Source organism: Camelina sativa, chromosome 3, assembly GCF_030686135.1.
Source record: "Camelina sativa cultivar CO46 ecotype springtype chromosome 3, ASM3068613v1".
NCBI lineage: Eukaryota > Viridiplantae > Streptophyta > Magnoliopsida > Brassicales > Brassicaceae > Camelina > Camelina sativa.
Genome location: NC_141882.1, coordinates 28,718,132 through 28,746,105, shown reverse-complemented (window position 1 = coordinate 28,746,105; position 27,974 = coordinate 28,718,132). Strand labels below are relative to the sequence as shown.

Below are 27,974 nucleotides of genomic sequence, written 5' to 3'. Positions count from 1 at the left end.
GAAATCAATAACGACGTTTAGTTTCTTCTTCCTTTCATAGAAAAAAAAACAAACTCATCAGATTCCAGATTTGATGTCCATAATTTCGCTAACCGATATCAAAAAAACATCGATCTGGGTTCTAATATTTTATCGATCTCTACTGCGAAGAAGATTGGGATTCTAGAAATGGAAGAGGTAAACTATCAGCTTTGATGGTAGTGTTATTTTGAATGCTCTGATGATCTAATCTTTCGTCCATGATTCTGTAATTAAGTCAGAAAATATGTATCAAGTCATATAAAATCGGGTTCTACTTGTTTAGATTTTGTTTTGTTAACAGACTTGATTTTATTGATATGAGGATCCGTTAAAGGTATAAATCATGATCTCCGATTATATTAGGAAGAACAAATTGTAAAACTAATTGAACCGATGAGATGTATAGGCTTGGTTTTGGTTTCAAAATCTGATTTTTTGATTGATTTCTGGGCAACAGGGATTTCAATCGGCAGGTCAAGGTATACCGCGGATCATTGATAATGGATGGTTGCCGCAACTCCAATTTATCATTTCATCTCGATGATCTGCTCCCACAAAGATAATAAATCTGTTTGTTATTTTAAACATATCCTATTTCCTTTTTTATAAAATTATAAATTAACGTGTACTTCTATTATGTGTAAGTCACAGACTCAATAAACTGCTGATATGTTGTCTACACACATGAAGCTCTTTTCACATAAGCAATGGAAAAAGGTCAGTATTATTTATTATTCAAAACTCGTCAAAATAATTGAATAGCAATGTGAATTATAAAATAATTGTCTGCAAAACATATAGTTCTTTAAATCACAATACTATAAACTATAGTTTTTGAGAAAAAGTAGTAAAGATTGTCTGTGATTTATTTGTTGAATTTTGAAAAACCATAATATAGTCTTGAGTTGGTTGATCTTCACACTCTTGCCTTTGACATTCGTCCTTTTACCTTAAGCTTCACTTATCTCGGTTAAAAAAAATACACCATGTAATAGTAAGAATAACTTTACAAAATTTTAAGTACAATTAACATATTTAACTTCAAACGTACCTTAAAGCAAAGAGGTCTAGTAGAATCTGATTAGTTTCCCAGATTTTGAAAAACTTCTTTAAAAACAACGTTAGTTGTTTTACTGTCAATATGTCCATCTTTCCCGACAATAAGAATTTTTAATCCCTTTTTCGAAGTAACTCTCGATAGAGCAACATAAAGTTGGCCATGAGAGAACACCGGTCTTGGCAAATAGAGTCCTAATTTCTCAAGAGATTGTCCCTGACTCTTGTTAATCGTCATAGCAAATGCCACAGATAAAGGAAACTGTCTTCTCTGCATTTTACATGGCAGTTTTGTGTCAGATGGTGTAAGCAGTGTCTTAGGAATCAAAATCTTATCACCTATTCTGTCTCCTGTAATAACCCATGCCTCTACAACATGGTTAGCCAGTTGTGTGATCTGGAGCCTAGTACCATTACATAACCCACCTTTAGGATCAATATTTCTTAGCAACATTACAGGACAACCAACCTTCAGACGTAGAGCATGGTTTGGCAACCCAGACAATTTGATGCTGTTCAAAAAATCGGTTGTAAGAACAGGATTAGATTGTGAATCTAAATCAGACGGATCAATACTATCCGCACTGAGATAGATCATTTCTTCACCTGTAAAAAAACATTTAAATGGTCTACCATATACTCTTGATTTATCTATATAAAAAAAACTTAAACAAAAGTAAATTAACGGTGAAAGATTGCTCACTTGTAAGCTTCTCTAGCATGTGCTGGTTTATTGTGTTCACATCCTCATTGGTTGGTGCTAATATGGCTCTTTTCTGAAAAAACTTTGGGTCATTATTAACAGCTAACAATTCTGGATCTCCGTAGATTTCTCTGCTTATAACTTCAATTGGATCATCTGCCTGTGTAATCAACAATTCTTCAGGGATATCTATTATTGCCTCACCATCATTAGGTTCTGCAATCTTACCATCACCAACATCTAAAAGCCAATCATCAAACTCTTTGATTTCCTTTGCCTCATTGATGCTTAGATTGTTGCTTAGCAAACGCCTGTTCTTAGTAAGCTTTAGAACCTTGCAGTGGTCCCATATATAAGAAGAATTTAAAGCTGACAACACTATTTCTGCTCTACCTGCACCATTAATAACCGGAAGCACCTGCCTAAAATCTCCTCCAAAAACTACAACTTTTCCTCCAAAAACCTGACGTTCCCAATAATATCACAGAAGCTTTTATCCATAGACTCAAAACAATACTTACTCATCATTGGTGCTTCATCCCAAATAATCAAAGATGCTTCTCTAATTAAGTCAGCTAGATCAGAATTAGGGTTGATATTACATAGGCTATACTCATCAGGATTCAGAGGAATTGCAAACCTTGAATGTGCAGTCCTACCACCATCTAATAACAACGAAGCAATTCCACTTGATGCAACATTAAGCACAATCTTACCTCTGGATCTAATTGCAGCTGATAGAGTCTTCCATATGAACGTTTTTCCAGTTCCTCCAAAACCGTAGACAAAGAAAACACCACCGAGATTATTAAACATTGCACCAGTGATCTCATCATATATAGCTCTTTGCTCAGTTGTTAGATGTTGTACCCAATTATCGTGTTTTTCTTGCTCAAACTGTCGGTTGTAATTCATCTCATCGACAATTAAACGGTTTGAAATATCAATAACTTCTCTAGTTGGTTGAGGGAAATTATCTATTTCAGCAAGCGATCTCCCATTACCCAACATTAGCTTCTTAATTTCTTGGAGAGTATAATTCCTCTTCTCAGCATCACTTAAAGTAAGGTCTGTTAGAAACAACACAAATTCGAGTTTAGTACCAGTGATTAGATGAAATATAAAAATGAAAAATAAAGAAGACCTCCTCTGAAAACAATAGGTTCATTTTAAACATTTCATTAACTTGCCTGGATTATTATACTCTTCTCGTTTATTGCTCTCAATATCTTCTGAAAGTAGATGCCAAGTCTGTTTCCACACATATTCCGGTCGTGATAGAGCATTATCAAGAAGCATCATACAAAAAAAATCACGCAAATAATCACCAAAACCCCAATAACTTGCACCCACCAAAATTTCAATATATATTTGGTCATCGTCTAGAATACCACGAGCAAAGCATGCCTCTTTGTATGTTTTATAGACGACTCTGTGATAGGACTCTGTGATATCATCAAAACATGTTGGACCTCTAACAATGTTTAATAGGACTCTCAAGAAATATAAAGCTTCTAGCTTCCTGGGTACATAATTGATCCTTCCTAATGCAAAACCTCTAACCCTCTTTTTAAACTGTTTGTTTTTCCCTTCCCAAGTAAAATAAGCAGGTATCTCTGCATATTTGAGGTTTCTAGCATAAGTGTCCGCTCCAGCACATCTTCTATATCATCATCTAAGTCAAAATAACATGGTTGCTCACCTTCTAGATGAAATGATAGCCTCTGAACTGATGTTGATCGATACTGGATAGGAAATTTAAAAATTCTCCATATAGCTTCAGAGGCTAAAACATACCTAAAAAAAAAAAACCATATATAAAATCAAGAATATATATTAACGTATGAGCAAAACCTTGTGAAAACAAATTCATAACTCACCTACAGTCAAAGAAATCTTTGATTTCATTCTTTTTTTTTTCATTTGAATTTAAGCCATCACCAGTTGAAGGTTTATCCTTGTTTGATGGCTCAACTACTACAACAACACGATCCGGTCCTTTGTTCACATACTTGAACAAATACTTGATAGAACCATTTTGATTACACAATTCCACATTAATATGGGCTTGATAACGCATCGATAACTTCTCATTATAAGGTACAACATATCTATTGTCACACCTAATACCATTTTTCTCAACATAACGTGTATCATCACGTCTCCTATATACAGGATAACCGTCGCTACTGACTTTAGTAATGTCTTCAAACGGTCTTGGAAAGCATTTAGAACACTTACCATCCACCATACATGGAGAATTGGTATTAGCTGCACCGCACGGTCCGTGTATCATGGTATCTTTGATAATATCATAAAGTTCCGGATTTTTTTCTTTATTTGGAATCTCAGCACAAATAATCTTGTCAATGTCATCTGCTGTTGGTAGTTTACTTTTGGCCTCCATAAACAGAAGAATGTGAGCATGTGGGAGTCCTCTTTTCTGAAATTTAATCGTATACATAGCTACAAAAGTTAAAAATTCACACAAAATTAATGAATAGTTATAAAATAAGACTATAAATAAATATAACGTAGAGGCTCAACCGTACCTGCTACTGTTTTCCCGAGCATATGCTTTACTGTCAGATCATTCATGAGTGACTCTAGCTTTATCTTGAAAACCCTAGCTATTATGTCTGGTCTATCTTCTGTAGTTAAGCCTCTTTTTTTTACATACCTTGTTATCTCCGGCCACTTAGGGTTACACGTAAAAGTTATGAACAAATCAGGGAAGCCATAATGCTTACAAATAGCCATCGCATCATAATATTGTTGCACCATATAGCGAGGTCCTCCAGTGAAAGAAGATAGAATATTGACTTGTTATAGAATATTGACTTGTTTACCTTGTTCATTCATTGATGTAGTTCCACTCTCCGCTGCTTTCTTAATTGAGTTGTAATTCTCACAACGCAGTTTAGACTGATTGAACTTAATGTAAGTCAACCTGTGTGATTCAACTGCGGAGAAGGAATCTACTAAAAACTGTTGAAATAATCTCCTTGACCGCAGAAGAGTATCACATTCATTTACCCTCTCTTGAATACGAAAATCAAACCACTGTCTCATACTGATACACTTTTTCTTGTTCTTGTTGTTTACTCCCGTGAAAGCAATCCCAAGCCTCCAACCATCTTCACCATAACACAAAATAAGAGGGTGTTGTAGTGCTAAATAGGAAGGGCGGATTTCGTTAATACGTTGAAGATGACCACTATTCTTGTCCTGGATAATTATATCACGTTGTGGCATTTCCTTACGAAAGTCACCTGGTATTATAGCTACAATTTCTGATGCTACAGGTGAGCTTAAAATACGTCCATCGATTCCTACTCTATCACTGAGTATCCGCATGTGAAATGCCTCTTCACTATTACTTGCAATCCTATCTCTAGCTGCACGAAAATGATTAACATAGGGATTCACATCATCTAACATCTTCATCAAGGCATCGATGATTTCTTTCTTGATTTTCCTTTTACCTCCTTCTGTAGAAATGTTTTTACCCTTGCTGCATGATAAGTTTTGTTGATACACGAATTAGAAAATTGAGAATATTCATAATTTTTAAAACTATATTGGTTAAACTGTTACCTTATAACAGTTGCTCTATTGTTGACTTCGTTTTCCGTATCAACAATATAAAGCTGGGAATACTTAGCATAATCACCAGGTTCAGGCGTAAGACTTCCTATCAAATGGTAGTTAACTCCATGTAATCGAAACATATTAGGTCCTTTACCCTTTGGAATAGATCGGTCTACTCTTCCACCAAGAGAAGTCATAGCAAACAACATATTATAAATACGACTATTCTCTCTGTAATTTCTGCTCAGCTGATCATCACCTGTAAGTAGTCTTCTTAATACTTCCGGTGATTGTTTCAAAAATGGTAGTTTCACTGTCCTTTGTCCACAACATAATGAAAAAATAGGATCCTTGCGAGTCCTTCGTTTGCCAAGACGTTTATCGAACCACATTAATGCACCACAATACTTACACTCATATGTAGGATCCCCATGATCTAGATATCCTGTTATACAAAAAATCTTAGCAATAGTAAATTACACAAAAATCAAACAATTAGAAAACTGTAATATATAAAGTTTTGATTTACCTAGTATTTGTGTAGATTTTTTCTTCTTTGCATTTTGTTTGGAGGGTGGCCTTCCTCTAGGTAACTTTGCTTTGAGAGGTGATTTTGTTTTAGGGGTGGCCTGTATTTCTTCAGCTATTGAGTGGTTCGAAACATCTTCATCCTCACTACTACTTTCATTGTAATATTGTTCCAGAGTTTCATCTTCATCCTCTATTCACGGTCCCTTTGTTAGTATATTAAAAAAAAAAGGATCCTCAATTTTAAGTATAACCAAGTAATCTAAAATATTAGTTACCGTCTAGTGTTTGGGAAAACAATGCAGCAGCAAATTCTTCGTCTAAGTTTCTTTTTAATGGCATATGCTCAGTAATTAGAGATGCATCTCTTAGCTGTTTCCTTGTTTTAGAACTTGTTCCTACATTGGATTGTCCTTTTTCACGCAAATTCAAATTTGTTATTCAAAATTATACAATAAGTACATATAAACTGTAAATCACAAAGAGTTTGCTGATGTTTTGTTCCATAAATGTGTCTTACCGTTTATTGTCTCAGACGACAATGCACCTGCTGCTTTTTTGTCTAAGTTATTTTTTTGTAATCCTTGATGATTACTATGAAATGGACCAAATTGGAAAGTCGTTGTATTTGAAATTGTACTAACTCCAGATCCTCCTTTTCCACAAAATCCATAGATAAGTTATTTGTTAGGTGTAAAGAAAAGAACCATGACTGCTAATGTTTTTGCGAATTGTAATGGACTTCTAGAATATATGGTATTGAGAAGTCCATTCTGGTCCTTGACGATATATTAGGGGCCATGTCTGTAAAACTGTGTGATGGTCTTGGGGACATGCCATCATTAGTAAGTCTGATTGAGGTCAGCTGAGAGCCTTCACATAAGAAAGGGAGAAGTAAGTTAAATAAAAGTACCATATAGAATCAGTCTTACAGTCTTTGTATAAGTCAAATATTTTTCTTAACAATTTATACTTACTTGAAGGTGTGTTTTGTCGGTTGCGTCCTATTGACTGGTATGTTGCATCAAAGAATAAAGTTCCTATAATAAAATAAAAGTAAGAGACGCAGGTTATACTGATAATAAAATACCATTAGAAAAGTAAGATTCAATGTGTTGCTATCGATTATCCTCACCAATATGACTATCTGTAGGTGTAGCAGCTTTGAGTTGGAGATTGGTAAGAGGTGTTTGGTTTTCTGCTTGACATCTGCTGGGTAAGTTGCTTATGTCTCTTAAGACGTTTCCAAAAACTTGATTTAGAGGACATGAATATGATTCATTCACTTGAGAAGTCTGACGGGTACAATTTGTAGGTGTGTGTAAACGCATCTTCTTTGTAGGTTGTGATACTTCTTTTTAGAGAGTAGTCAGAAATGGATTCTGCATAGTAGGTATTGTACAATGGTTATTCTCCTTTTGACTTTCATTATTTATGTTTATCCCTGATCTTTGACGTTTGGTTTTCCCTGGGTGAGAATTCTCATCTTCTAATTGTTCTGAAATCTTTGTTTTCTTCTTCATGTTTGATTATACTTTTTGCAGGATAGAAGAAATGATTAAAGATATACAGGGCAAACAATAGCAAGGCAACCAAAAAGCAATCCCGCAGAAAAAAGGTAAGAGTATATGTCGTGATTTTTACATTATTTTTTCAATCTTAATAGTAAATACGTATGTGATAATTCCTGATATTGACGATATATGGTAAGTATTGATTGGTAAACAATCAATTAAGATAGAAAATATATTATTGTTCTAAATTATATACATAAATATAGAAACTACTTAGAGTGGAAGTTAAAACTTATTGTACTCAATGGATTTAAATTTATGTTTTGTTTAGTATCATATAAAGTTGACCGATATATAATTATATCAATCGTGGCCAAAGCTAATCATAGGTTTTTTAAATACATTTTCAGACTATAAATTATATTACATCGGCGAGCTTTTGATAATTTCTCAAGGCGTCAGATTTATTCAGGTAAGTGAATTTATAATTATGTACTGTTAAACATAAGAAGTCATAGCAATTTTTAAACCAGGATTAAATAAAAAAAAATTCATTGACATAATGATATTGTTTGCTTCACGGCGAATATAAATTTATAGTTATTAAGTTTATTAAAAAATATTTACCAATTTAAATCTCGGTTTATTATAACATAATGGTTATAAAGTAAAAAGAAACTAAAAAACAATATAATTAATCGCCAATTATTTTATTATTCTAGAATAGAGAATTATAAAGTAACAAATCACGCAAGGTTCCAAGTTCAAATCCAGAAATAAATTGTAAATAAAACTCAACTAAATTCATAATTAAAAAGCATAAAGAAACGGCGATTGGTAAACGACTTAGAATCTCTGGTCTTCCTTTCACAGCACTACTTCTCAGTCTTGATGTGCACACCTCCAGTCTTATTTGGTTGGTTCTTTTTCCCATTAGATTTTCCGATACCTTTCCCCTCTCTTTGATTGACCTTGGAACCTTCAGAATCAATGATTCCTTCATTGTCCATGTTTTCATTTTCTTTGTCCAAATCTGAGGCTGCAAGACACAACTTCTTGGTTGTGGATGATTGCTCAGCGGACTCCACATTGAAGGATGATACACGCTTGGAAGATGGTGTATTAGTTTCAGCACCATCTTGACTGCTAGTAAGCATTAATTGCATCTATCAAATGGATAGAGAAAATAATATAGGTTAATTAGAGACTCAACAATTTAAGTTGAAAATGTAAACAAATTTTAGATTTAAACTTAAATAGGACCTGGTCACCGGATACAATAGATTCTAGATGTATTGTATCCTGAGATCCAAGCATGCTCTCCTCTCCCAACGTACCATCATTCAACAACACTTTTGCAACCTTGAAAGAGTCCTTACGATCATAAATGTTTGCCTTGTCAACACATACCACAAAGAGGTATGTCTTTCCAATGACATTGTTGATTGCGTCTGGCAAGTTGTCTGGGTCTGAAATCTATATTGCTCATAAGAAAATTAGTATGAAAAATCTTATATTTACAATACCATATTATAATTATAAACATAGTAGATCAAAATACCTCAGCTAGTGATCCATTTAAGAGAGTAGCAGCGCTTTGGGTGATGATTTTCTCAGCTGTACTGTCAAACAGCAAACACTTGGTCTCACCAGTATTATCCAGGACCTTAAAATATATCATGTACCTAAAAATGTTTTTTTCAGACTGTAAGACTTTATTTCTAACTAAAATTATTACTTGAAAAAACGTAAGAATCATACCTAGCATCAACAAAAGTTACAATGGATTTGCAGACATCACACCAAAACTTTTGTTTTGTTTCACTGGTCACTTTGTCATTGACGTTTGGATAGATATGAGTAACCTTTTTGTTACAATTTTTGCAACTAAAATAGTACCACGACCAATCTGTATCAATTGCATAGATGGTGCACAACAACCTTGCCTTACCAATCTGAAATAGTTAAACATTTAAATTGTTTTTATAATATTAAGTATTAGCAGTTATTGAATTGATCTTAGTAGTTATAGATACCTCGTCAGTAGTGAGTAGCTCTGATATGGTTTTCCTGGGAAACTGATCATAAAAATCATCTGTCAATGCTACAATCTGGTTATTTGGTACATTCTCTCGGAAGGTAAGAGCCAGACCATCGTTTGGAAGTCTGTATGAAAAGGGAAATTGTCAAAGTACTTTAATCATAATAAGGGGAAATTTTAAAAACTTCAAATTCTCACGTTTGAATAAATTCAGCAACTTCAGGATAGGGAGGGTTGATAAAAACTTGGGTAGCACTATAAGAATTAGACAAACTCACAACACCTGAAAACACATGATTTTTAACATTAGTAGTATCTTATCATATTACCATATATATAATTAAAATGACTCATTCCATTATACTTATACCATTATAACCAATTGATAAATAACAGAGCATACCTTTAAATTTTTTGACTTTCGAAAATCTGATCACACATATCACTGTTGGTCCATCAGCTTCCTGGCAAGCAGCAAAAACTTGTTGGGCAAGTGCACCCCATAGTGTGCAAGGTAGCCTTACATCACTGTATAAGAAGTGAGTTAATAAATAAAAGTTTTTGTAAACAAAGCCATAACTCAATCAATCAGTTTTTGCAACACAACTTACTTTTCATCTCTCAACTCGAAATCGAGCTTATGATTCGGCTTGTTATTAGTTTCCTTTTCCTCCAGTTCTCCTATGTTAACAACTTGGTCGATTGCATCTATGGTATAAAATTATAGTTTCATAAATAGTACAACAAACTTACGTGTAACTGATCATATACTTGTTAATAAAAATTTATACTTACCAACTAACATACAGGGATTAATCTCTTCATTCAAAATTGGCTCAAACTTAGCAAGACTCAAGTAGTTGGATGCAGATACATCTTCACAACGCGAGACAACCGTGCTAGTTTGAAAACTAATCTTGTACAAATGATTGGTTGGGCGAAACTGACCAGTTGCATGAGTAAGGCCGAAGGTTTCTACAAACTTCCACTCACCAACTCGAAGCTGAGGAGCAAACCGTGGAACTAAATCCTTCTTCACGCTTGCATGTATTTTAACATCCTGAGATATATATGAAACGTAGCAGGATTAGACATATACGAAAACGATTTCCTTTCAAAGTAATGATGTAAAGTAAATAACTTGTGTATCCGAAAGCACCATCTCTAATGTTTCTCCAGTTTGGACAGTGTATTGGCGCCATGAATGCAAGATCTTGACTTGGATCCTCCATGAAGATTTGTAAGGACGCAGATCTCGGAGAAGGGCAAATGAAGCTGCCATTGAATAGACGAAGAAGACTTTGTTGGTAAGGTATGCATTTTTGTTGTGGTAAGATGTGAGGTTAGTTCCTCATAATCTTCCATTATTTATATTGATGTGTAGAGTTTACTCTTAAAGGAAGAATTTAATGTAATTCTTGGTGACCAAGGAGAAGATCGGTGTCAAATTTAATGGAGGAATTATAGGAATAGTTCATTATGTTGATGTAATAAGGAAGGCTTTGAAAGGTTTCTTCCTTATTATGTCCATCGAATATTTTATATAGAGTCTTATAAAGGAACTAACAATAATGTAGAACTTGCCTCATTATTTTGATATGATTTTGGAAATCGACTGGGTCATAATTGGTAAGGTTTACCCCTTCGTTTGCGTAATACATATAGCAATCGTATATCATGCATTCAATCTGATAACTAATGGGGCATGTGAGTTAATTCATTTAGATGTAATAGGTTGTTAGACTTATAAGGTAAAGGGGAATATGTTCAAACAAAACTGGCCTTTTAAAAGTAGAAGGGCTTTTAACTAAGTTGATATATGGGTATGTGTAACAAAAGCCCATCAAATAAGTAGAACATATAACATTAAATGGCATTTATTGTGAGAACTTTCTATATTAGTATTTTTGAGCAAAAGTTGCTGCAAAAATACTAATATAGATGTGTAAGATACTAATATAGATGTGTAAGAGTAAATGATTTAGTGATATACTACAAACAAATTTATATAAATGAATAAATGAGTCAAAGTAAAGAGTATAGTTTCGACATTGACCAAAAGCATCTCAAATAATGGCAATGACTCTCAATTAAATGGATTACACATTTACAATACCTAAGTTTTATGTCCATGAGGACCATGACCAACTTGGGAAAATCCATCTTTTTAAAGATTTTGATCACTACATTACTCCATTTTTCCAAATGTAAATTTTTTTGCATAACATATTATTTTAGTTTTGTGAATGTAAAATGAAATCAGATTATATTTTTATCAAAGTAAATTCAATAATTAGATATATTTAATACCTAGTAAAAGAAAAGAAAAAAAACTTCAATGTCATGATGAGTATTGTTTTTTTAAATAAAATTATTTTTTGGAAACATGACTTCACTACTTGACCTTAAACAAGAATTTGAACTGTCTGGTAAACACAATCTAGTAGCTAAACACAATATTCAATTTGACAACATAAATTCGTATACCCTTTATGTTTTTGCATTGGACATCTTTTCCTTAGAATTTGAAGTGTTTCAACAGCATCATACCACTTTATCTTAGATTTAGAGTTTTCAGTTAGCACTGAAGTTTTTATTTATTTTATTTTGGGCTTAGTCGCTTAGTGCTTGAACTTAAACCAGAGTGCTAATCTTTTAGAATAAAGATAGAGTGGTCCTAAAATATTGAGGACAACAGAATTGGCCATGTAGACTACAAAAGAATATAGAAGACATAAACGAAAAAAGTAACTATTAAAAGTCTCATATTGCTGCTTTGAATAGTTTAGGCAAATTCTCTCAACGAAAAAGACTCTTCACAAATTCATTCAATTTAGTCTCTTTTGCAAGATTCCATAGCCACCACCAATGTACACATATATGAACAACTCTTCACCTTTTGTATTTCTGTCGCCCAAGTCTCCAAGACAAAGATGCTAACGATGTGATAAGAGTCATTGGTTTGAATATCTGTCCTAACAACTCATTTAAAGAAAAGTTGTTCAATGTTTTTAAAACCTATCACTCTCAAGAGTTCATTACAATATAGGCTTAAGTAGAGCTAATAAAAGCTAAAGAGCTTTTGGCAGAGAAAAAGATTGTTTTCTTTTGTTCCTTTTTTCCAAAAAAGATGCTTTGTTGCAGACAGACATATGGAGAGTTACAATACTTTAAAGTGTTAGATCAAGTGTGACAAATCATTACCAAAGCTTTTAAAACAAAAGAGATTAATGCCTACAGGGTTTTGTAAATTTACTCTCAAGACCCAACAAAATCATAATTTCATTGTTTGGCAGGACTGTTGTTTGGTCTTGAATTCCAACAGAACCTATCTATGATATCTCTCTCAAAAGCCAAAAGAAGATGTAACAAACCAGAATGTACATCGGATACTGGAATCAGAAACTTGTCAAGACCAAAAAACTCATCAAAGTTTAAAGGCAAAATGCAATTAATAATAACATCTCTCTACTTCTTTAAAAGCTGTAAAAGATCTTTTTTCTTCATCTTCTCATCTTCTCTTGCTTACCATTTCCATCTGCAAAAATTCAAAAATCATTTCTATAATTTCACATTAAGACTCATTAAAACAGGTAAAATGTGATTTTAAATCCAACACTTACATGTTAATGCTGAAGAAATCTCTGCGGTTCTAATCACACGCAGCCTCTTCACAGAAGACACAAACATTCTGACAATTTAAGAAAAAACTCAATTTTAGTGATCAGAAAAAGTCCACAAATTCTTTAATAGCTTTTACCAAACTAAGTTTGTAATTGAGCAAATTGTGATTAAGATATACTAATAAATACTATGTGACTAGGAATCTAATGCTTCTCCTTTTCATAGAGCAAAAAGCTGAATCAGATTCAGAAAAAGGAAAAAGAAAAGATTCTTACTGCCATGGGACATCTCCTACAAGCATCTTGTCTCCTTCATTGTCTTCATATGTAAGAGTATATTCTCCATTCCCATCTAATAGTCCAGTGATTGGTTTCTCATCTTCTATAGACGATGATAAGTCTCTTTGAGCTGATAACATATTATAAACAAAAAGAGTCATAAGAATCATCTTTTGTGTCTTTTATAAAAAACCTATCTTTTTCATAATCAAGAAAGAGAGAGTTCAAAGGTTTCAAATTTTACCAGCAAGAAGACCTCTGAAGAGCTTGTCGACTGTGAAAGATAACTGCTCATAGCTATCATGAGCACTGAGATCGACTTTACGACCAATGGGAACACCATACATGTTGATCTTCACGAACATACCTCCTTGTCTCTTTGGTTCCACTGTCTTAACATCATCGTTTTGGTTCTTGAGGGCGACACCATTGGAGGTTGTTAAGTCGCTTCCAAGCTTTGAAGAGCTTCCACTCGCTAAGTTCTTCCTGAAAGACCGAACCGGAGGCCATCCCACCACTGGACCAGGAGCAGTTCTTTAAACCACACAAAGTCACACCAAAACACAACTTGTCAGTAAAACAAGAACAATCTCAAGGTAACAAGGGCAGTTAAAAGGACTGAAACTTTCAGATGTGAAAAGGGTAAAAAAGAACAGAAAGGTTAAAACTTTTTTTATGTTCGAGATCCAAACTTAAGCAGACATGAACAAAGTCTTTGCAGATAGATGGGACCTTATTGGCTAATAATAAGTGAATATCTTCATGTCAAAAGGATACAAAACAGATAAAAACAAAAAAATAAGTAAGAGATGAAGTTTTAAAAACCTTTTATGGGATGTGGTTTTGGTGGAAGGAGAGAAGAGGATAGATTTGTCTTTAGGTTCTTTCTTGATGTGTCTTGTTAACGAAGAACCATGCTCGTCTTCACCACCACCAGGTGGTCCAAGCTTTAGCTCAAGCTTCTTATCCTCTGTGTTGAAAACAGAGTTACTGTCATCGTGAAACCATGGTCTTCTCTCTTGTGGAATCATCAAGTCAAGCAGCTTCGGAGCCATTTCACCGTTTCTATGACAACCCTTCATGTAGGTTTTTAAAAAGTTGACAGCTTGTTCACTCAAAACAGAGAGGGAGAGACGGAAATGGTGTGTGAGTCTGTGAGATGAGAAGCAAGAGAGGTGATTAAGTGAGTCTTTTATACAAATCAAAAAGCTTTTAACTTTTTTAAGGGGAAAAATTGTAAAAACTTTCTGGTGGGTTCTTCTCTTCTTCACTTCTTCTCTCTCACATACCCCTTTGACAAACTTTATGGAAAAGGAGAAGAAGTTGGGAATTAAAATAACAAAGGAGAGACAGTAGTGATATAACCAGTGGATAACAAAGGGATCAAATTGAAATTTACCAGAATTTAAGTAAAATTGGTGACCAAGCAAAACAGTAAAAACAAAAATGGTAAACGAAAAAGAATTTTATAGGTGTGAAACACACGCAATCTCTATTTCTATCTCTCTCTCTCTCTAGTGGAGGAAGCAAAGCGTGCTATTTTAGTTTTTTTCTTAAATCTTATTATTCCAACCTCATACTCATAGGCCTCCTTTTTAAAAAACTATTAGAGTACTCTTTCTTTATTAGTTTCAAATTTCAATGAGATTTTACATAGATGTGGATGAAAAAATGTATAAAGGAAATGTGAGAAATGTGAAAATGTTTTTCTATTATTATTATTTCTGTTTTCCTAATACTAGTAGTATCGTAAAAATACATAACTATTTGAAAAAGACTAAGTACCCTTTTTGAAAAATATATATAAAGGAAATAGAGAGTCATATTTGTAATAATAGGATATAGGAGAAAGTGAAAATTACAAGCCCCAGTTACTTCATTAAAAATATGGTTGCCATAAGAAGAAATGGAGGATTCTACGATCTTTCTCTGCTCTGTTAGGATCACACTCCTATCATCAGTCTGTCACCATAGGACAACATTACTTACACATATTCCAATGTTTTGGAAAAAGTTAAATTGAATTTGGACATTTTACACGAAACCCCTTTTCTCTCTCTCTCTCTCTTTCGTTTTGTCGCTTTTATTCCCAGTTATCATTTTACTACATACAATACAAGTATACAACCCTCAAACATTACCAATTTACCAACTTGATCATATTTAAACTCAAGTGATACGAGGAATATTTTGTTGGCTTGATCGAATTTAATAACCTTCAAGGAAAACATAATAAATGTTATAAAATAAAACTCTTTCTCTATCACTAGCTTATTCTCCTCCTATCTCTCAATAACGTTTCATTGTAAAAATCGCTTCTTCTTTTTTTTTGTTTATGTTCAGGTTTTTTTTTAATAATAGTATTAGCTAGGATCACTTTCTCGCTATTTGCCCACTATACGAAGGAGGATAACATATAAATTTAATAAATAAAACAATTGGTTAAAAGTTAAAACAAAGAACTATTGTGTTGCATTAATTAAGGACATATTTGACTTGGTTTTTTATAATGAACGAACCATGGGATATGGTCAGTTCTCCTCCCACGTTTGAGACCAAACCAACAAAAGAGAGTCGCTCATGGGGAGTTTTGGTCAAGTACGGAAGGGTTAATATGGAAATTTCAATAAACAAAGATTATCAATCAGAGAGGTCATTTCTTGTCTCCGTATTACCCAAACTCCTTCAGCGGCTTAATAATATTGCAGACAAAGACTGACCGACAACCTTAATCACGCTTCATTTTTTTTATGTCTCACTCATCTTTTAATTTTCTAAATCCATGGCTTATTACTAATAGTTTTCTTTGATATTTTAACTTAAACACATTTTGACAAGAAAATGTGTTAACCGTAGTATTTTGGGGAAAAAAAAAGCAAAACGCGGAAACAGTGTTTGGTAGATCGCGCGTTTTGATTATGGAAGCAACGTGGCAATAGAGAGTTGAGTAAGACAGAGACTAAAAGAGATATAGAGACCGAATCTCTGAGACTGACAGGTACTTGATCTCTCTATCTGGACGGTAGACAAAAGTTGTACAGTTCATTCCGATTTTGAGATCCCCCTGATAAGTTTTTAATCACAACCGTTGAAACTCAAAATCAACGGCTACGATTACTATCGTACATATACGAAAAAAAGGATATAGCCGACTCCAGAAAAGAAAGGAAGTGGTATGGAATAAAACAAATCGTGAAATTAATGTCAAATCTGAGAAAAAAGCAATAGTACGTAGTGGTAAAAAATCAATAAATGCTAGGACTCTTTCTTCATGGGTCCGTTCGTTTGATAAGGCTCCTCCACCTAATCAAAATTGAGTATATCTGATGAATTATCGAATGATTATTATTTTGTTCTGCACTTTACTATTTGTATCACCAAATCGATAATGTTTGTGTTGTCAAGTCTAATCTCATGATAAAAGCGTTATCTATTTTGTATGCTCAATTATTTGTATGCATTTTCATAGTGCAAAAGATTCGTTTCTATATATATCCAACGTGTGATAATTGTTTTTGTGCTGAGTGTTATTTTCTTTTTTTCCTTTGTGTGGAAGCTTCATGCATTATTTTTCACTGACGTCGCTTTTTGAATGCTTCAGTTGGCTGAAAATGTCAAATACTTTTATGATTTTACTAGAGCATTATAAAAATAGTTGCATTTACTAATTTCATGTAGCAAACTAAAGCATCTAGAAACAAATTAGACACTTTGCAATACTGTATGAAATATTACCAAACAATATATTTCATATGTATAATAACCATTCTAACTCTAAATGCAAAGTATTCAGTATTGATTAGATTCCATTTCTAGATAAGATCTAATTTAAGAAAAAAAAGTAGAAACTATACGTTGATAAATTGACGAAAAAAACAAAATTAGTTGATAAATTATATGTCCCCAAATAGCAAGTAAACTATGTCAAAACAAGACAAGTAAAACTATGTTTTAAAAATGTTTCGGCATCAATCATTCATATGATGGTCCATGGACTCACATGAAAATAAGATGGCCCAATTAGTAATCAAAGCCACACACTAAAGTTGAATCGTTTTAGACTTTTAGTTGTGGTCCAATCCACAAAATCCGCATATACATCACTGGCAAGACTAGTACAAGATGACGTATTGGTTTACGATAGCATCGAATTAAAACAATACCAATCGTAGTTAGAGCAATGAGGTTTAACTTCAATCAAAGATATTGTCTCAAATTTATAAACCGTACGTGCCTAGACAGCTAGACTACTTGAGAAGTCCTACGTAGAACATATGTGATTTTTACTCAACTCTGACTTTTGAATCTTCTTCTCTTGCGTCAATTTGACTAAAAATAATTTATGAAAAGAAGACAAAAACTGTGACTCCCTCTTTAGAAGAACTCAGCATCAAAGGTTCCCATAATGTGATCTGAGAGGTGTATGGTGGGACAGAACCAAACTGTCTTTTGTCAGTAACAGCTCATTGTTCTCTGTACCTTCTTTTTAACTCATCACTTGCTTAAACCTTTGAAAATTATAAACCTATTTTTCTTATATTTTTTTTTGCCTAAACTATCGTTTTCTCAAATCTTTTCGAGTATCATCACTTCCGATTTCCGAATCGATAAAGCACAAAATCTTCAAAACTTTTGCTTAATTAATCTATTTCTATATGTTGACCGTTTTTTCTACTAATCCATTTCTATATGTTTGTAGATATTAGTCATTTTCTACCTTGTAATTTATATAACCTTTTCCAGTTTTCCCCATGTTATCTGTTTTTTTCTTTCAACAAAGCAATGCATTTTACTGTATGTAATTAATGCTATTCAATGCAGTACTATTATTTTAAAAATTGAATTCTAGTTAAAATTTACAAATAATATTTACACTTTTATTTACGTAAAACAATATATAATAATAGTATTAATTTAGTATTGTGATAAACTTAAAAAAATTTCATCTTTGATTGATAAACATATTAAGTAAGAAACTTTAAAAAAAAATTTAAAAATAAAGTTGATCTTAAACGGATATACAATATTACCTTGAACCGACGCTGATCAGCCTCAAGTCCGGACAATAACAATAGTGTGACACATAAAGTGTATTAGGTATTTTAAACCAAACACCAAACCTAATTACATCTTAAATGTCTAATCACTTTTACAAAATTCCTTCATATAAAATTTGGGTTAGTATGATATGGTCGATCATTCACAAATATAATATAAAAATTGAAATTGACAAAGAACATGGTCTTATTTGGATATTTAATAAATTATTATTTTATTTTTTTGACATTTTCCCCTATCATCAATTAAGATTTTTTTTTTTCTTTTTCAGTCCGACAAGAGAGTGTGTGAGCTTCACTCCTTCCTTCCATGGCTGATTTCATCTCTTCTCTACTTGTTTCTCATCTCCCTTAACCAAACCAACCAAAACCCAAATCTCAATTCACTACTAAACTCAACAAATCAAGATTCTTTCTACCTTAATCCCTTAAAAAACCCTTCTTTCGATTCTGATTTTTAAAACTTAGGTTTCTTCTACAATGAATCTCACCTTCTTCATCTTCTTCTTGACTCTTTTACCAAATTTATCATACTCAAAGTCAATGAATTGCTCTGACACTACTCGTCTCTGTACTTCTTTCCTCGCTTTCAAACCAAACCAAAACCAATCTTTCTCCGTAATCCAAAGCATGTTCGATGTCTTACCAGCAGACATAACAGCAGACACCTCCGGAGGTTACATCTATGTTAAAAAGAACTGTTCTTGTCTCACCACGACTCATCAATACGCAACGAACACAACATTCACCATCAGGCAAAGCCTTGGTTACGTTTACAATGCTGTGGTCTCTGCTTACTCTGGTCTCGCGTTTCCACCGAATACGACTAGAGAAGCTCGTGCTGCGGCGGTGGTTTCTGTTCAGCTTCTTTGTGGTTGCTCTAGTGGACTCTGGAACTATCTTATGAGCTACGTTGCGGTGGATGGAGATAGTGTACAATCTCTCTCGAGCCGGTTTGGTGTTAGTATGGATCGGATTGAAGAAGTTAATGGGATGTTGAATCCTGATAATTTCACAGCTGGTGATCTCCTTTACATCCCACTTGATTCTGGTAAGGAAGTTTCGATTTTTAATGCCAAAGTTAGGGTTTTTAAGATGAACAAGTTAGTGATCTTGAGTTTTGTTGTTGTTGTTTAAGTACCTGGAGAGCCTTATGAGACAAAGAAGATAAATCCACCAGCTCCTTCCCCTGCGCCTTCATCAGCAATCAATGGCAATATCTCAGGTTTGGTTTCTGTGTTATCTTGTTTTTTGTCTGATCTGAATCTCAAGTTTCTATTTTTAGTGTCCTGAAACTTAAATTCAGATGTGTGTATGTGTGTTTCCAAATTTGGAAAGCTGACCAGGTGAATCACACTGAAAAGAGTGGTGGTCATGTGCCTTATATATGGATTGTTGGTGGTCTTGGAGTTGTGCTTGCTCTTCTTGTGGTGTGCATACTTGTATGTATCTGTTTGAGATCATCTAGTTGCAGTTCCAGTGATGAAGATGGCAATGGACACAGCTTCCAAATCCTTAGAAAATCTGGTTTCTTTTGCGGTTCTGGTCGGTATAACTGTTGCAGATCAGGGGATTTTAGACAAACCAATGGTGAAACTCAGAGTCATCATCAAGTTGTTGCTATTCCTAAAGGTCTGGTTTTTAGCTTCCATCTTCTGTGGTTTCTTTTTGAAAGAGTTTTTGTTGTTGTGTTTATTGGTTTTTCTCTTGTATGAATGTAGCTCTTGGTGACGGAATGTTTGAGATAGAGAAGCCTATGGTGTTTACTTATGAAGAAATTCGTGCGGCTACAGATGAGTTTTCGGATTCTAATCTTCTTGGTCATGGAAATTATGGTTCAGTATACTTTGGTCTACTTAGAGAACAGGTTTGTGCTTAAGTCACATCTTCATTTCCAAGTTTTGAGTTGTCGTAGTAGCTTTACTCGTTGTAATATTTGGTTAAACTTATCACACAGGAAGTTGCTGTCAAAAGGATGACTGCTACAAAAACTAAAGAGTTTGCAGCAGAGATGAAAGTGCTTTGCAGAGTTCATCATTCCAATCTGGTAATTCCCTTTGTGTAATGTGTGTAATCTTTATTATGCGTCTAAAGTGATTCGAGATTATGACTCTTGGGTTTGGTTTTGTTCTTGTCAAAGGTAGAATTGATTGGTTACGCTGCAACTGTTGACGAGCTTTTCGTAGTGTATGAGTATGTCCAAAAGGGAATGCTGAAAAACCATTTGCATGATCCTCAGAGCAAAGGTAAAGAGACTAACAATACCAACAAGAACTAACAAAAAGATGATGTTAATGATATAGTTCTTGATGTTCTTGAAGGCAATACCCCACTATCTTGGATAATGAGGAATCAGATTGCACTTGACGCAGCAAGAGGTTTGGAATATATTCATGAACATACTAAGACTCATTATGTCCATAGGGATATCAAAACAAGCAATATTTTGCTCGATGAAGCATTCAGGGCTAAGGTTTGAGTCTGAACTTATGAAATTTATTACGTGTTGTGATTTTAATAGAGGAGAGTGTAGTTGATCTTATATTTGCATGTGTCTAGATATCTGATTTTGGACTTGCAAAACTGGTTGAGAAAACTGGAGAGGGAGAAATTTCAGTTACTAAAGTTGTTGGTACATATGGTTATCTTGCACCAGAGTAAGCATTTGAAAAACCTGAAACTACATTGAGTTTTGATACAAGAACACCTTTGTGAATTCTCATCTGGAGAGTGTCTCTTCTTTTGCAGATATCTAAGTGATGGTCGTGCCACCACGAAAAGTGATGTTTATGCCTTTGGTGTTGTTCTTTTCGAGATTATATCTGGAAGAGAAGCTGTTATAAGAACGGAGGCAATGGGCAATAAGAATCCAGAAAGACGTCCATTGGCATCTATTGTAAGTTGTTGGAGTTTATACAGATTGAACCATTATGCTTCTTTGATGCAAAATTCATTTCCCAAAGCCCTTATTTGCTTTTCTTTTACAATTGCAGATGTTAGCAGCTCTTAAGAACTCACCAGACCCGATGAATATGTCGAGTTTGAAGGAGTTTGTTGACCCCAACATGATGGATTTATACCCGCACGACTGTTTGTTCAAGGTAAGCTAATAAACAAATGGTTAGTAGTTTGAAAAATGTAGTAACGATATGATTGTTTTTTCATTGTGAATGAATATTGGTGGACAGATTGCTATGTTGGCAAAGCAATGCGTGGATGATGATCCGATTCTAAGACCAAACATGAAGCAAGTGGTTATATCGCTCTCGCAGATACTCTTGTCTTCTATTGAATGGGAAGCAACTCTTGCTGGAAATAGCCAAGTCTTCAGTGGTCTTGTCCAAGGAAGATAAACACAATGAAACCTGAAAAACCCTTTTCGATTTTATCGATTATTCGTCATTGTCTAGAAGAAGCTTAGTTTATATCTAAACCAAAGATCGATCGCAGTCTAACTAAGTAGTTAGTTACAGAGACAAATCTCTATATGAGTATTCTTTTGGAGAATCAATGAAAGAGAGATGCATGAGTTTATATGCTTGATATATGTTGCAATCTTACAAACAAAACATCAAAACTTTACTTTATTTTTTCTTATACAACAAAACATCATCACTTTATTTACTTACAGTAGATTGATGCTGATACATGAAATGAAACAGAGCCGTATAATTTTACATATAAGTTTTGGACATAATCAGTATGTTGTTACACTCGGCTGCTTCTTCTTACCTAGTGTAAGACGCAGAAGATAAAACTATGGCTGCGATTAAAAGTATCTGCTTGATGCTGGTCCATGTGTTGTTATTATCAGCCATGGTGACTTTTGAAGATGCTAAATCAAAAGTTTTTAGTTTTGTGTTCATACAATGTTAATGTTAATCATATTTTTAATTCAACCAAATTATATTGCGTTTCAAACCTGAATGATTTGTCCTTTGATATTGTCAACAAAAAGTTATATATATCCTTGATTTTGTGTGTAGTAGATGATGTATTTAAACTCTTTCCGTGTGGAATTATATAAAACTCAGTGACGACTATATTAGTCTACAAATACATTTTGGCATTAATTAAAAAAGTTTTTGACCAAAAGTCGAGAAAAGTTGACTTTGGAAACCCTACTTCCAAAGTAAACGACGTCGTCGAGGGTTTCTCATTGGTTTGGGATGCAAGTATGTTGTTCTCTCGCCTCCAGTTTTTTACGCATGATTAGGAATCCGAAAAACAAAAGGAAGAGGAAAATAAAAACTCTAAATCCTGATAGGATAAATTCTAAATTCTTTTTATAAACTAAATATATCACGTTTTGATATTTTTCTTCTGGTAGGAACGAACGAGTAACGTAGTGTGACGAGAAGATGGACACTTCTGAAAAAATTCTCATAGTTTTCTTCATCATCTCGTTGATCGTCATCTGTTGTTGTAGCTGTTGCAGTGATGTAACTTCCACTCAAACGGGATTACCTCCTCCCGAGACAATCCACCAAAATCCACAGCCTGAACAAGATATTGAAACCGGACACAGGAAAGCCCTAGTGTACAAAGATATCAAAGAAGAGGAAGGAGGAGGAGGAGAAGAAGAAGGGGGTGGTAAACGTTTTTGTCCGATTTGTTTGGAAGAGTACGAGGATGATCATCAGATGAGGCGATTAAAAAAGTGTGGACATGTGTTTCACCTTTTGTGTATTGATTCTTGGCTTACACGGGAGCGAAGTTGTCCATGTTGTCGCCGTTCTGTTGATTTGATGAGTTTAGGTCTTTAGATTTCTAGGTTTATTTTTTTATTACTAAGTGTATATCGGCATATTTTTTGGTTAATGTACCAATTACTGTTGCATTAATCAAAGTTTTGGTCAATGGTTGAAAAATCAAACTCAAGTTGACTTTAAAGCTCATTATTAGAACATGGAAACAAAGAAACATTAACTGAAAAAGACTATATTTCTTATTCTTCTTTTTCTTTTGTACCGAGTCAACCTTTTTAATGTTATGTTTTGTTTCATGGAGATTGAGAGGGGTGATGAGTTTGAGTGACGATAGGGGATGCACAACATCTGCAGCAACTTCCTAGCGGAGCTGGCTCACAACACACACAAGCCGGGCAAATTGGTCTTCTCGGGCCAATAGGAGCTGATATGTAAATTACATTACCAAGAAAGATTGATTCATACATATCATTATACTAATCAATTGGAAACTATTTTAGTTATATAGATAGATTTGATTACTTGAATTACCTCGTGGGATACGAGTAGCATTATTGCTTTGGGACAAGGGAAGAAGAAGTAGCGAGAAGAGGACGAGCTTCAGAAAGATGAATTTTCTACTGTGAAACGCCATTGATGCTTTTGCTTGGTTATGCTTAGTGTTATTAGAGGATTGAGATTTGAGGTATATCATATTTATATGCGTTTTCAAAGATGACTTTCTCACTTTTCATTTTAAGATTCAAAGTCTCTCTTCGTGTGTTGAATGAAAAAGTCAAAGGTCCCTCAAACTTTGACCAATCCAATTTAATAATAACTCTCAACGAAACTAGAAGCCAAAACATGTATAACATAGTTCTGTGTCCCAATTAGAAAAAAACATCATATCATAATCAAAAAGTAGAATGGCTGAGTGACAAGAGAGTCATATATATATGAAGCCTAGTTCACATGTTAATAAGATATTACACAGATGATAAACTGCTAGACGAAATCAAAGTTGAAAATTTTAGGGTTTTTTTGGGCATCGACATGGGCAGCAAGAACCTGGTGGAGCTGGTGCACAACACACACACGAAGGACATATGCGCCTCAGCATACGCCTTTCAGCTGTACGGTAAAAAGTAAAAGATTCATGTAAGGAAAACCGTGAGGTATTTCTAATTCCAAAAGATTAGCTTACGTACCATCTAGATGCGCTCGAGTTGCTTGACATGGAAGGATTGGAGAGAGGACTAAAGCAAGTACAAGAAAAGAAAGGAGGATGATTGAGATTGATCGTTTGGTAGCCATGGCAGCTTTTCTGATAAAAAAAATGCTTAGGAACTTAATAAAATTTCAGATTGCAGTTTGAAACCATAGTAGGATGATGTTTATATATAGGTCAAGAAACAACAAATTACTCGTTGGATGATATCTATTGAAATTCAAAAAATTAGTTTTTGATATTTCCTTTTTCGTTGTCCACTAGTTTTTATTTGTCTTCTTTTCTTAAATCCACTAGTTATGGGATATTTATAGTTACCATTCTTACACCATAGATCCACTTTTACTTGTGAATTATACATTTTTAATTGGTGTATATATTATTTTCCAATTGATGCTTTGCTTTGTTCTGCAAAGTGTAACTAGAGAATTAAAGGATTTACGGGTATATCATATTTATATGCGTCTAAAGAAGACGACTAAACCACCCAGTATAATAGTAATAGTAGTACCATAAACGTTTCTAAGACAAAAGACATATGACGCACTCGGCACTTCTGTGTCCAAATCAGTGAAATACAGAGTTTAAGGTTTTGATTTGCTTATTTAATAGTACACGTATAACAGTTTACATATATCAAACACATACGCAGGCTAGGAGAAAGCAGAGTCGCATTCTTTAGGGATTGTTGGCGCATCGGCAAGGGCAGCAAGAACCTTTTGGAGCTGGTGCACAGCACGCACAAGCAGGGCAAAAGCGAATTGGCGGCGGTGGTGCTCTAATCAGCGGTGGTACTCTAATCAGCATACGTCCTTCAGCTATCACAATAACAAAAAGTTATATATAAATATAAATAAATTCACCATATAGGAAAATCGCGACGGGTTGTTAATTTAAGAAGGTTAGCTTACCATCGAGATGCACTCGAGCTGCTTGACATGGAAGTGTAGGAGAGAAGACCAAAGCAAGCACAAGAACAGAAAGGAGGATGATTGAGCTTGATCGCTTGGTTGCCATAACAACTTTTTGATTAAAAAAAATGCTTACAACTTAAAAAAAGATTTGAGATTACAGTTTGAAACCATGGTAGGTTGATGTTTTTATGGGCCAAGGAAAAACTTGGAGCAAGTTGGTCAAGAAGACTAACAAATAAATAATAGAGAGTTATGACTATTGACTATCCTTTGATATTTTCATATTTTAATCTGGTTTATCTTTTTGATTTCACACTATAAAACTTACGTTCCCCTATTTATGCAAGAGACATCGATATGCAATATACGTAATGAGTTGACAATTTGACATTATATATATATCTCTTGTCGATATGCAAGTCCAAAGAGACGAGCCTAGCTTGAAGAAGTTATAACTTTATTGATCATTGGATTGGAGACAGTTGTTACTAGTAAGTTTACAGTATTTTACTTTTTCGCTTCTCATTTTGTAGGAAACAAAGGATTTCCGAATTGCAACAAATCTCAATATATTCCCTATTGGCAATAATACACCTAAAAGGGAAAGGGAGGAAACTTACAAATTAAGCTACAAAAACAGAGGAGTTTGCTTTGTAGAATACTAGGGTTGGCTGCAAGATAATATAGTGTTGGGCAAACATATCAAAAAAATATGTGTTAAGAGTACGTACTGTTGACTACTGTTGTGACTTTGTGAAGGCTTAAGCTTAGGAGAAAACGCCGTTGCTATTCATGTGATATGTAGATACGGCCCATTATTTATTTTTGAACAAGAGACATCAAGCTCGGTGAATGTTCAGAGAGCTCGGGAATGCGAGGTGAAGAATCCTATTTATACTGTTCACTACTTTCGAAATAATGTATAGTAAAGTATACGATTTAGCTCTTGTTCTTGAGAATTTAGCCAACAAATACTATTTATATTTATGCGTTCCAATCCGGTATCTACCACATCTAAAATTACCATCACAACTAGGTCACACACGACTCTTATGATGGTATAAAAAACACTCAAAACACAGGGACTGATATACCATCGTAAGGGTCGTGATGACATTTATCTAAACAAAAAAATTATTACTATATTAGTATACATGTATATATTTTTTAGATGTTGGTCTTCATTTTATCATTTATCATTTCTTATTTTTGCAAAATCAGAAAAGTTCTTGGATTCTAGATGTTGGTTTTTGGATTTTATAATCTAAAAAGTACTAACATTAACAATCTTAAAACCCTCATATTTGAGTTTTTGAGTTTTTTTTTTCACTATTCCTTAACAAATTTTCTCAAAAAACGCCATCCGTATTATATATATTTTTATTACTACCAAGTGACAAGTGTTAATAGTTCAATTGGTTTAAAGGCTAGGCTTATAAAACATCTGCTTGCAGCCGCATATTTTATAACTATTTTTCGGTCCTAATTTAAAAAGAGTTATCTTTAGTCCAGTGGTAATAATATTCGTTGAAGAGAATGGGGACTCAGGTCATGACTTTAAATTTAGTTAAACATCTCACTGTTTTAGTTTTTCATATAAGCAGCCTCTTTTTTTCATTTGCTGGTGGCCCTCAAAAACTTAGAGACGGCTCTGTCTCTCATCCAAATTCTAAATGTGTCGCCGATTCGAGTGGGACTTTGGAGGTCTAATGTATATATTTTTTACTCGGAGTTATGTATTGGCCCAGAAGCTAATATCAATATTATGCGGTCATAGTGAAAGGCTCAATTAATTTTTAGAATCCTATCCAGGAAAACCCTAAATAAAAGATATATAAACCTACAATATTGTGTTGATTTGATTCATCTAAAAAAAAGATGTCATCTTATATTGTAACGGTCACCTTCTCGCCGTCAAAAACATTTCAGATTTGTTAATTCTAAATCTGATCCGGACATTCATAACAGATTAGAAGGTATCTCCACTTATATCAAATTTATAAACTTGTTAATCGATAGTTAGTTTTATATATATATATATATATATATATATATATATATATATATATAATAAATATCATAGTTGTTCTTCATATTATGTATTGTATTTTCTATTTCATTTGTAAAACTGAATTATGATGGGATTTATTTAGTCACTCATTTTCTATATATTAAAAGAAAAGCATTCTGGAAAAAAAGCTGACGTGTCGTCGCCAGAGAGATCTGTAGCCAATTTATTATTCACCCTTACTATTCAGTAAAATTACATAAACTTTTTTTTTTGTCAATTGCCACTGCTATTCAATTTATTTATATACACAATATTTTGCTTCTATAAATTCTAAAATTGGTAAATATTATTCAAAAATTGATTAATCTTACCCCTACATATTTTCAAAATTTAATTAATTTCACTATGTATTGTAATTTAATAATATAACTATATTATGAGATGTAAAATATATATATATATATATATATATATATATATTTAAAATCTTATTTTTCAGAAATATAAATAATATTACCTTTCTAATAATTTTATAAAGCTATAATGGTGAAAGAATCGAAGATCATTTGAAACTGGCTCAGTGTTTATTCTTTTGATAAAAACAATAACTATATTTGCCCAAAAGAACATATGGTCATCAATTGAAATGACATGAATATATACTTTAATTTGGATAACTATTGATATATCATGGTTTTTGTGGGTTTTAACCATGCTATA

General features: G+C 33.7%; 6 protein-coding genes, 2 long non-coding RNA genes and 1 pseudogene across 33 annotated transcripts; 3 read left to right on the top strand and 6 right to left on the bottom strand.

Annotated features, from left to right (window-relative positions):
* LOC147947809 (uncharacterized) lies at positions 1-11,065 on the top strand. 22 transcript variants are annotated; one of them, XR_015594561.1, is made up of 10 exons: positions 1-177; positions 479-738; positions 6,695-6,793; positions 6,883-6,913; positions 7,053-7,115; positions 7,215-7,292; positions 7,444-7,517; positions 7,824-7,885; positions 10,264-10,501; positions 10,643-11,065. It is a non-coding gene; the product is annotated as an uncharacterized LOC147947809 (long non-coding RNA). The 22 variants fall into 22 exon arrangements; XR_015594562.1 differs by having other exon boundaries at positions 10,634-11,065; XR_015594565.1 differs by having other exon boundaries at positions 10,264-10,573; positions 10,634-11,065.
* Positions 1,103-6,588, bottom strand: LOC147947810 (uncharacterized; annotated as a pseudogene). The gene is made up of 6 exons (XR_015587497.1): positions 5,378-6,588; positions 4,333-5,294; positions 3,658-4,246; positions 2,971-3,601; positions 1,781-2,850; positions 1,103-1,683 (listed from the first exon to the last, which is right to left on the bottom strand). The product of XR_015587497.1 is annotated as an uncharacterized LOC147947810 (transcript).
* LOC109130882 (replication protein A 70 kDa DNA-binding subunit B) lies at positions 8,289-10,172 on the bottom strand (the record flags this gene model as incomplete). Its single annotated transcript, XM_087496681.1, has 8 exons — positions 8,289-8,579; positions 8,677-8,889; positions 8,975-9,098; positions 9,175-9,368; positions 9,450-9,579; positions 9,653-9,737; positions 9,858-9,982; positions 10,066-10,172. Coding segments are annotated over 8 exons (1,269 nt in total), but the record flags the coding sequence as incomplete, so codon positions are not given.
* A 1,579-nt stretch (positions 11,066-12,644) lies between the features above and the next one.
* On the bottom strand, positions 12,645-15,168 carry LOC104778118 (auxin-responsive protein IAA18). 2 transcript variants are annotated; one of them, XM_010502487.3, is made up of 6 exons: positions 14,601-14,911; positions 14,182-14,508; positions 13,601-13,890; positions 13,354-13,486; positions 13,078-13,145; positions 12,645-12,992 (listed from the first exon to the last, which is right to left on the bottom strand). In XM_010502487.3, the coding sequence occupies exons 2-6, from the start codon at positions 14,436-14,438 to the stop codon at positions 12,958-12,960; spliced, it is 783 nt and encodes a 260-aa protein (XP_010500789.1). In that variant the 5' UTR covers positions 14,439-14,508; positions 14,601-14,911; the 3' UTR covers positions 12,645-12,957. The 2 variants fall into 2 exon arrangements, with proteins under 2 accessions (XP_010500789.1, XP_087363122.1); XM_087506996.1 differs by having other exon boundaries at positions 14,182-15,168.
* Positions 15,169-18,520: 3,352 nt separating this feature from the next.
* Positions 18,521-21,954, top strand: LOC104778117 (lysM domain receptor-like kinase 3). 3 transcript variants are annotated; one of them, XM_010502485.3, is made up of 11 exons: positions 18,521-19,464; positions 19,552-19,638; positions 19,752-20,045; positions 20,135-20,280; positions 20,371-20,460; positions 20,554-20,659; positions 20,735-20,886; positions 20,973-21,070; positions 21,162-21,309; positions 21,407-21,514; positions 21,602-21,954. In XM_010502485.3, the coding sequence occupies exons 1-11, from the start codon at positions 18,894-18,896 to the stop codon at positions 21,764-21,766; spliced, it is 1,965 nt and encodes a 654-aa protein (XP_010500787.2). In that variant the 5' UTR covers positions 18,521-18,893; the 3' UTR covers positions 21,767-21,954. The 3 variants fall into 3 exon arrangements, 2 of the variants coding, with proteins under 2 accessions (XP_010500787.2, XP_087363119.1); XR_015594550.1 differs by having other exon boundaries at positions 18,555-19,464; positions 20,558-20,659; XM_087506993.1 differs by having other exon boundaries at positions 18,555-19,464; positions 19,760-20,045.
* An 820-nt stretch (positions 21,955-22,774) lies between these two features.
* On the top strand, positions 22,775-23,179 carry LOC104778115 (RING-H2 finger protein ATL1-like). The gene has a single exon (XM_010502484.3). The coding sequence runs from the start codon at positions 22,775-22,777 to the stop codon at positions 23,177-23,179; it is 405 nt and encodes a 134-aa protein (XP_010500786.1).
* A 97-nt stretch (positions 23,180-23,276) lies between these two features.
* On the bottom strand, positions 23,277-23,818 carry LOC109132299 (uncharacterized). Its single transcript, XM_019243941.2, has 2 exons — positions 23,654-23,818; positions 23,277-23,546 (listed from the first exon to the last, which is right to left on the bottom strand). The coding sequence occupies exons 1-2, from the start codon at positions 23,814-23,816 to the stop codon at positions 23,416-23,418; spliced, it is 294 nt and encodes a 97-aa protein (XP_019099486.2). The 5' UTR covers positions 23,817-23,818; the 3' UTR covers positions 23,277-23,415.
* A 176-nt stretch (positions 23,819-23,994) lies between these two features.
* LOC147947808 (uncharacterized) lies at positions 23,995-24,508 on the bottom strand. The gene is made up of 2 exons (XR_015594549.1): positions 24,310-24,508; positions 23,995-24,232 (listed from the first exon to the last, which is right to left on the bottom strand). It is a non-coding gene; the product is annotated as an uncharacterized LOC147947808 (long non-coding RNA).
* A 275-nt stretch (positions 24,509-24,783) lies between these two features.
* Positions 24,784-25,415, bottom strand: LOC104778114 (uncharacterized). The gene is made up of 2 exons (XM_087506992.1): positions 25,241-25,415; positions 24,784-25,147 (listed from the first exon to the last, which is right to left on the bottom strand). Exons 1-2 carry the CDS (start codon positions 25,344-25,346, stop codon positions 25,008-25,010), a joined length of 246 nt encoding a protein of 81 aa, XP_087363118.1. The 5' UTR covers positions 25,347-25,415; the 3' UTR covers positions 24,784-25,007.
* Between the last annotated feature and the right edge of the window lie 2,559 nt (positions 25,416-27,974).

Excerpts from the sequence above, each read along its gene's own strand:
- LOC104778115 (XM_010502484.3), top strand. The coding sequence starts at position 22,775 with ATGGACACTTCTGAAAAAATTCTCATAGTTTTCTTCATCATCTCGTTG.
- LOC104778114 (XM_087506992.1), bottom strand. The coding sequence starts at position 25,346 with ATGGCAACCAAGCGATCAAGCTCAATCATCCTCCTTTCTGTTCTTGTG. Across the intron at positions 25,148-25,240 it reads AGCTCGAGTGCATCTCGATG|CTGAAGGACGTATGCTGATT; the intron begins GTAAGCTAACCT and ends TTATTGTGATAG.
- LOC109132299 (XM_019243941.2), bottom strand. The coding sequence starts at position 23,816 with ATGATATACCTCAAATCTCAATCCTCTAATAACACTAAGCATAACCAA. Across the intron at positions 23,547-23,653 it reads TGCTACTCGTATCCCACGAG|CTCCTATTGGCCCGAGAAGA; the intron begins GTAATTCAAGTA and ends TTTACATATCAG.
- LOC104778118 (XM_087506996.1), bottom strand. The coding sequence starts at position 14,438 with ATGAAGGGTTGTCATAGAAACGGTGAAATGGCTCCGAAGCTGCTTGAC. Across the intron at positions 13,487-13,600 it reads CTTCAGAGGTCTTCTTGCTG|CTCAAAGAGACTTATCATCG; the intron begins GTAAAATTTGAA and ends ATATGTTATCAG. Across the intron at positions 12,993-13,077 it reads GATTTCTTCAGCATTAACAT|ATGGAAATGGTAAGCAAGAG; the intron begins GTAAGTGTTGGA and ends GAATTTTTGCAG.
- LOC104778117 (XM_010502485.3), top strand. The coding sequence starts at position 18,894 with ATGAATCTCACCTTCTTCATCTTCTTCTTGACTCTTTTACCAAATTTA. Across the intron at positions 19,639-19,751 it reads AATCAATGGCAATATCTCAG|CTGACCAGGTGAATCACACT; the intron begins GTTTGGTTTCTG and ends AAATTTGGAAAG. Across the intron at positions 21,515-21,601 it reads CGCACGACTGTTTGTTCAAG|ATTGCTATGTTGGCAAAGCA; the intron begins GTAAGCTAATAA and ends ATTGGTGGACAG.